The sequence below is a fragment of the Hypomesus transpacificus genome, chromosome 8 (genome assembly GCF_021917145.1).
Source record: "Hypomesus transpacificus isolate Combined female chromosome 8, fHypTra1, whole genome shotgun sequence".
Lineage (NCBI taxonomy): Eukaryota > Metazoa > Chordata > Actinopteri > Osmeriformes > Osmeridae > Hypomesus > Hypomesus transpacificus.
The window spans coordinates 380,312-388,926 of NC_061067.1; the positions used below are offsets into that span (position 1 = coordinate 380,312).

Genomic DNA, 8,615 nt, shown 5'->3' on the forward strand with positions numbered 1-8,615 from the left:
TCCTCTGACAAACCAAAGTCCAGAGTCCAAACCCCTCTCTAATTCAACGTCCATCAGAACACAACGGCGCAAATTGGACATTTGGGAAAAACTTGGCACATCTGACAGACACTTCTAACTACACGTCACCTTTATTCTTTGCCGTTGAAGAAAAGATCAAAGTTTCAGCAGATGAAAAGGGCCTGTTCCCTACATTTAGACTATTCATTCGCTCCTCTTTTACTAAATAAAGAAGCGAGCCTAGGCAAGCACGTAAAGAGGAGTTTAACAATTACAGAGATGTTCCAACTCAACCCCTGGCTCTAATTACACTTGTTTGATGGTTGAGAGTTCCCTTTGACAGAGTCTGTCAAAAGCAGGCTACCGCCGCCCTTGGTGTCCACAATGCAACACTGAGACTGGTAGGAGATTCGAAATACTAGGTTACACAGAACGTGACATTTATCAAATGTTTTATTGTCAAAATAAAAGTCATGTTTGCTTTTAACAAAGTGACATCTACACTTTATACAAATTTACATAGCTTATAAATTTTCTTTTGTACACAATTTACAAGTTTGTACACAATCATTACATAAATACATTTTTCAGCAATAAAAAAACGACCCGCACAATATTTGGGCATTATTAAGGCTTAATTTAAACCATCTTTGACACTGATTGATTTATACAATTCTATCCACTTGGCACTATGTAAATGGTGAACCCAAAGAAATTCAGGCTGAAACGTTTCCCCACTTAAAAGACAGAACAAGTAATGCCCATTATACGCAAAAGCACCAGTCTGACAGTCTGCACTGTTAATACATATAAATGAAGCGGAATTAACCGGCGTTAATGACAGATACATTGTCAGAACCAGTTATTTAACAAGTCCCTTACAGAGCAGCCATCAACAGCTCGTTACTATGCTAATGGTGGAAGGTGCTGGGTTATCTCCAGAACAATTAGCCGTCCATAAGTCCCTTTCAGACCTGGGACAATGGCATCTGCTTGGGGCAAGATACCGAGCTGGCAGTGCCGGATCTCCACGTTAGTCCGGTACTCACGTCACTATACATTGAGCCACTGGTGCCTTTGCTGCCCCAACAACAGCGAGTGCAGAAAGTCCTCCATGATTCTAGTGTTTTCCCCGACCAAATCCACACGCCGGACGTGATGCCCACCAAAAGGCACATAAAGTACTTTAACATAAAAACAGCATAGTCCGGTTTCTTTAAGTCCTGCTCCGACAAGCAGGAGCAATTGTGGGTTATTTCCCAACTTTGTCTGTTGTGTTGTTCGTAGAAGTAACAAGCTACTATGATAGTGGCAGGCACAGTGTATAACACTGTAAATATACCAATCCTTATCATCAACTTCTCCAGCTTGTCTGTTTTAGTGCCACCTTGTTTGATGACGCTACGGATTCTGAACAGGGACACGAAACCCGCCAGGAGGAACATGGTTCCGATAAATAAATAAATCACGAGCGGAGCCAAAACGAATCCTCTCAGATTGTCCAAGTTTTGATTGCCTACGTAACAGATTCCGGCCACAGAGTCTCCGTCCACAGAACTGAGGGCCAAAACAGCAATAGATTTCATGCTGGGTATGAGCCAGGCAGCCAGGTGAAAATACTGGGAGTAGCTAGCAATGGCCTCATTTCCCCACTTCATCCCCGCGGCCAAAAACCAGGTCAGGGACAGAATGACCCACCAAATGGAACTGGCCATGCCAAAAAAATAAATAAGCAGGAACACTACAGTACAGAGCGCGGGGCCCGTGGTCTCGTAGTGTATGTGCTCCACGTCATACTCCCGGTTACAAGCCACCTTCTCGTGCCCAGCAATCAGTCTGACTATATAACCGACAGAAACAAACATGTAACAGGCGGAGAGAAAAATAATAGGTCTCTCTGGATACTTAAAGCGCTCCATGTCTATTAAAAAAGTAGCAACTGTTGCAAAGGTGGACACAAAACATAACACAGACCAAAGTCCTATCCAGAAAGCAGTAAACGTCCTCTCGTCTTGTGTAAAATACGGGTTGTGGCAAGGCATTGCACAGTTTGTAATTTGACCGGTCTTGACCCGGTTATAGAGGTGGTGTCGGTCTGTGTTTACCGGCACCATGGGTGTAAGACACTTACACGCTGGTTCGCAAGGAGCCGCCGGTGGTTTGTATTTACCGGGAACCGGGGGTCGGTTGGATCTGTCCTTGTTTCTTTGTGGATTATATGCTTTGCCGGGATAGTTTGTTGGTTTAGATAGGACCGGGGAAACTGTGGTCGAATCGGTCCTATTGTAGTCCATACACAGCGTGTCGGGGTTGCCTTGAACAGGCAGCAAGTCACATTTCATTCTGTCCGGCCACGGAAAACCATACTGCCTCATGAGAGGCGCACAGCCTGCGCGAGCTCTCTCACAGACACTCCGGCACGGTGGCAAGGGCTTCTTATAGTCCTCAAGGCAGATAGGAGTATACATGCTGCACAGAAAGAACTTCAAGTCTGGGGAACATTGTATTTCAACCAGAGGCCAGAACTGGTGCACCTCCAAGCCCGCCTCGTCCTGCGTGTCGTGGTTGAATTGGTTGGGCATGTAGGTGTAGTTGTAGCCGATTCCCTTACACAGTGGCACTGCGATCTCCTGGCAGGTGATCTCCTTCGCCGTGGTTCCGCTGGATCTGGGAAGAATAGCGAGTGAAAGCAGCAGGTAAACCCCCAACAGGTAGTACTCCATCCTCTGGCGCTTGGTCTCCCCCGTTGATTAAACAGCGGTGTTGAAGTCCTCAGTGGCTCGTTTCTCTTGTGAGAGCACAGTCCAGTTAGATATCATAAACCGGACCCATCTCCTTTTACTTGCCTGGCACGGAGTTGCAAGCAATTTGCAAGCCGTGTTTACTTTCAGCGGAGGCGCGGGGGGAGCGGGGGGGATAGCCTTCAGGCGAGCAGGCAAGATGGCTGAGGATAGGCGAGACAATCCGTGTTCACCGGCTTTCTCCCCTGCAAATAGGTCTCTTCTCTTATTTATATCCGTGTGCAGCTTCTTGCCTTCCAACTGGTTAACGAGCCGTATGCGATAACGTGAAGCCTATACGCGTTTCTGATGTGAGCCTTCTGTGTCTCCTGAACACAGTGGCTACATTCGTCGGATGCGTTGTCCGCTCTGTTTCCCATACAAATCATGATACCGATGATGCTGCGTAGAGTACTTATACGAAAGCTGGCGGAGTCACTCCCCCCATGCCCGGCTGTCCAATCACAGGACAGCAGGGGCGGTACTTTGGGATAAGTCAATCAAACTGTCTTGAGGTGTTATATGTGGTGGCTGGTTCCTCAGTTGTTCCGTGGTCTCCATCCCCATAACAAATCATTTAATTCAACATTCATTTATGTATTCTCAGAATAAGCTTTATTTAATGACGATCGCCACAGTTAAATGAGCTATATATCAAAATATAGATTTTACTATCCATTTTTATACATTTTCTTGTGTGATTTAGTGTAGACATAATGGCAACATTTGATTTGAGTTGTGAAGAACTGGTAGACTTTTATTCACAGGGTTAGATGGAAATCCGTAACAATACCAATCGGTTAATTTGCGCCTGATAGACTGCACAGGGGGTTGTCTGTTCATACAAAGGTGTTTTTTTATTTAGTAATTGAGGTGCTAATGTTTCGTTTAGCGCTTAAATGGGGGTCCACGCGGGGGGCTTAATTGCACGCAACACTAAGAACATGCTCTCCTGTTTGTAACATGGTAGCAGAGAACTCGCAATAATATTCACCATATTGTGGTTTGCGTTTTTCATACAAACTTGTGAGCAGCCTCTTCGCACTGAAAAGTAAGAATAGTTTAATAATAGTAATAGTAATTATTGTGATATGATGAAGTATATGCTTTTTTGAAAGAGTGGGATTGCCGTTTTTAGAGTTTAAATGAAACAGTGATATGGTTGCCTATATCAACTTGGGTACACTTTTACACCCCTTTATCTTTTACGTACAACACACGACATAAGAAACGATTGCATCAGCACACACAACACGGACATAGACACATTATACCCCAGTGACGACCTGAATTTAGTGTTGATATTCACGTGTAGTTAAATCAGAAACAACCTCGCTTTCTGCCTACAGCTATTTAGAAGAATAATAGCATTCTAAGGCGAGTGAGAGGTGGACTCGAGGTTTAGTACTATTGTTTGGACATGGGCCAGCCTTAGGTCCGGTGACACAGCTTTCCCAGCGAGTACGTAATTCGAATAAAATATCACTTTTGTTTATCAGTCAACTACTTTGCATTGAAATACTACATTTTGCTAAATGATGATAGTGATTTATTCTTGTTTGTTATAAAGTGATAAGAGTCCATTCTAATTGCCGTTTACTTGTGATTGTGTTTGCGTGTGTATGGAAGGGCGGGCTTCAGTTATTTTCAATACAGTGCAGATGGCAAAAGTACACACATTCTTCACTCAAGTAGAAGTACAGATACTCTGGTGAAAGTTAAAGTACTGACTACACCTTTTCACTCAAGTTAAAGTAAACAAATATGGCCTCTGACTTTACTTTAGTAAAAAGTCATCATTACTACTACCTATTTAGTGTTTAAGTAAAAGGTTGTCCGAAAAATTGTGAAGTGCTGATACAGTACAGTAAAAAAGTATTTGTACGTCTCATCTCTGATTCAGTGACAAAACACACACATCATAAAAAGGAGTGAGGTTATATGATGATAATGTAGAAAGGAGAAAGTGTGTGTTTGAGAGAGCGAGAGAGAGAAAGAGGGAGAGCTAAAACTGTTGTCCACAGGTAATGATTCACTCCGAAATAACAGATTCCTTTTAGGTTTATAACCCAGACCAGAGTTACTCAGTGCAAGAGAGACCGTGTGAAAATGTCCCTCTGCAACCTCGTCATCCAATACCGTTTGACTCATGAATATGTTTAACCTACCACTTCAAAACGGGAAGTTAATAGCTCATTCAGCCCACAGAGTTTTATCAGAGAAGAAAACAGGCCATCACGTGGCTCTGACTGCCCTTCCCTGGACCTAACCTGCCAGGGAGAAATCCTGCTGGATGCAGATGGTGAGAAATAAATGGCGACGGAACGTGATCTCGTTAAGGCTAAGCATTCAGAGTTTAGGCCCGATCTGCTGGACACAATTCCAGGAGCCTCCAAGGCATCAAACAGGATGACGCTAAACCACTGCTGCACGTCAAGACTTCATTATCCATGTTTGCTCAGGCTTTCGGCTCCAGGCACCGGCCGTGGACCCCCTCTCTGTCGCACCATACACTCTCCATATGGGGCTGTTTGCTCAGGGCAGGCCTGCTAATCAGTTTCAGGTGGGGCTTTTGTGGGCTGAGTGGGTGGACAACGTTGGGTGGGGATGGGGGTGTAGTAGTTAGGGTTCCCCTCCTCCTACCAGCTCCACTCCCCTCCCCTCCTCTCCTCAACCCCCTGGTCCACAGTGGTACCCCTGAGGGTGAAGGAGTGTACTCTGTGGACTACCAGCTCCCCTCCCCTCCTCAACCCCCTGGTCCACAGTGGTACCCCTGAGGGTGAAGGAGTGTACTCTGTGGACTCCCAGCTCCCCTCCCCTCCTCAACCCCCTGGTCCACAGTGGTACCCCTGAGGGTGAAGGAGTGTACTCTGTGGACTACCATCTCCACTCCCCTCCCCTCCTCAACCCCCTGGTCCAAAGTGGTACCCCTGAGGGTGAAGGAGTGTACTCTGTGGACGACCTCACCTTAGGCTCCATTACCTTGACAAACATGACCAGCCCCTCCATTCAGCCCACTGCCGGGCGCGGTGAATCCAGGAAATCCTCCCCGTTGGTGGGCCTCCCTCAGCCTGCCACAGACCCAGCCCATCCATTCAAGGAATCTAGACTGCGAGGTCCAACTCAGCGTTGCACTCTCAGGTGTATCATCACTGTTCATCCAGAGGGAGAAGGAAACATCAGCAACATTTTAGTGGAGGAGAAAAAAAGGCAAACGGAATTCCATGAAACACCACTTAGGATGAAAGTACTGCTACATGTAGTCATTTAGCAGACGCTCTTATCCAGAGCCACTTACAGTAAGTACAGGGATATTCCCCCCGAGGCAAGTAGGGTGAAGTGCCTCGCCCAAGGACACAACGTCATTTGCAGGAATCGAACCGGCAACCTTCTGAGCCCGATTCCCTAACCGCTCAGCCTTCTGACTCCCACTACAGTGTAAAGAGGTGTGCGTGTCAGTAATCCCACAATGGGACGTAAGGCCCAGGGAAAACATGGCACGGTGTGACCCAGGCATGTCCAATACATTGTTATCGGAAGGTGACACTGATCTCAACAGTCTCAGTCGCTGTCGGTCGTACTGTGGACTCTCCTTTCGCGGCCCTACTGCCAGCTTTCAGTTTACCGGCTGGTGCAGGGTGCTGCCATCCGACACCCATGTCTCTCGTCTTGTAAAACAGCATGTGTCTTGTTCTCCTCATCCAGTCAGGGGCATGTGAGCTCAGAAAGAGAGGAGAGAGTGCCCCCCCCCCCCCTCCTCTGAATCATAAAGAGGGCTTGAGTTTTTAACCCCGGATTGTAATCTGAGACTAGGCCCGCCATGCCCGGCACACTGAGAGGGCTAGGGCTTGCAAATGCAGCGGCCATCTGGCCAAATGAAATGGGGGGTGGACGGCTGGGTGGAGTTGTATGAGCCTAGAGATGCTGGCTGTAATTTCATTTTCCTGCTCCACTGAGCTCATTAGAGCAGAGATGGGTGTCAGATTGTCTGGACGACAACTTGACAGCTGACCCTGCCCGGTTTGGCCATGAGAGCTGGAGTGGGAGATAAGACAACTCTCTCTTTGTAGTGCAGAGAGAGAGAGACAGAGAGAGAGAGAGAGAGAGAGAGAGAGAGAGGGAGAGAGAGAGACCGAGAGAGGGAGAGAGACACAGACAGACAGAGAGAGAGAGAGAGAGAGAGAGGGAGAGAGAGGAAAGGAGAGAAGCAAAAAGAAAAAGCAAGGCAGAGAGAGAGACAGAGATAAAGAAAGAGATAGAGACAAGATGACAATTGAATGTATTGGTATCCTAACCCCACTGTTTCCTCTGTCTTAAGGTCAAAGTAGAGAAGAGTACCACATGTGACACAGTCATCACTGGAGAGTCGCTCAGGTCGATCTACCTGTAGTTCTGTGAGCACAGCATAACTGTACATTGACTATTCATGCAGCTCTCCAAGGGTCAGAGTTCAACCGGTGACTCCAGTGATTGACAGGCTGCTCATCCCAGGGCTGCTGTGTGTCCAGTGAGACCCAGGAGATGCTATCACAGAGTCTTTATAGTTCCTAGGCCAACTCTTATTTAATGATCTGGGCTCACTCTGCACAGCGGTGGTCTCTCTCGCTCTCTCGCTCTCTCCCTTGCTCTCTCCCTCTCTCTCGCTCTCTCTCCCTCTCTCTCTCTGCTGCTGAACAGATGGCGAGGGCAAGGATGGCCGCCAGACAGAACACGAGGAGAGAGATAGAGAGAAAACGACAAGGTGGAAAGAAAGTAACAATATCCGGCTAAGGGAGAACGAAAAAGCAGATGTATACCACAAACGACCTTGCAGAGATTTCAGCTCAATACCAGCAGGGCTCATACACCTTGTCAGACCGTCAAAAACACACACACACACACACACACACACCACAGGCAGACAGATAACTTCAGCCAACCACCCCAGGCCCCTATAACGCTCATTAGCAATCGTATTAAGACATGTTTATTTATGTAATAAAACACGTTGGGTAAACACAGGCTTATTTATTAATTTAACCTTCACATCCAGTGCAGCGGCTTGACAGATCGGATTGGGGGAATTGACGCGGGCGAGAGGAGTGCTTGTTTGAAGTTCTTCAGCAAACATCTGCGCCGAGGTTGGGCGCGAACCGAGGAGTCTCACAGGTGGGTGGTGTCGGGGAATTGGGGGAGAGAGAGGGTTGAGAAGGGGGTTGGACTTGTACGGTCCCCAGCTGAATACTGCCGGTCTTTTGTGAGGCTCTAAACTGTGTCAAATCGTCCTCTCTCTATCTTCAGTCTCACAGATAACTGAGAGGCCAGGGGGGACCTTGCGTGTGTCATTTACACACCCCGGTCCAGTCATGTCCTTGAGACTCCACACCTCAGAGCTCTCTGTCTGACCATCAGTCAGGAGTCTGGAGATTGTCTCACTGACACGACTTAGCGACCAGACAGCTTTGTTATGAACACAACATCTCACTGTGCACTGCTAAGATGTGTTTGCAGTAGCATTACAGAGATGCACTGTTTCACACATAAATATCAGTGAACCTTACAATGTAGCTTTAAGGTACAGTCAACCGACTAGAGCAAACTCTATCCTGTAGAACGACCAGCACCCTTGTCTGCGACAGTTGGAAACTTTAGATGTGAGACAAACTGATTGGCAACTTGAATGAGCTAGCTACTGAGATTAACTCGTACAGTATACCTTCAGGGCAAATACTTTTCTGTATTTCACTGTTTGCAACTGGGGAAGGCTTTTGTTGACCTTTGAACAAGGTTTTGTGAAGAACTTTGAATCTTGCCCCAGTCAGGTCCCACCCACCTCACCCATCGACAGGCTAGCGT

General features: G+C 47.0%; 1 protein-coding gene across 1 annotated transcript; it reads right to left on the bottom strand.

The window, feature by feature from the left end:
* Positions 1–441: 441 nt before the first annotated feature.
* Positions 442–3,164, bottom strand: fzd8a (frizzled class receptor 8a). The gene has a single exon (XM_047023743.1). It carries the CDS (start codon positions 2,721–2,723, stop codon positions 969–971), a length of 1,755 nt encoding a protein of 584 aa, XP_046879699.1. The 5' UTR covers positions 2,724–3,164; the 3' UTR covers positions 442–968.
* Between the last annotated feature and the right edge of the window lie 5,451 nt (positions 3,165–8,615).

Excerpts from the sequence above, each read along its gene's own strand:
- fzd8a (XM_047023743.1), bottom strand. The coding sequence starts at position 2,723 with ATGGAGTACTACCTGTTGGGGGTTTACCTGCTGCTTTCACTCGCTATT.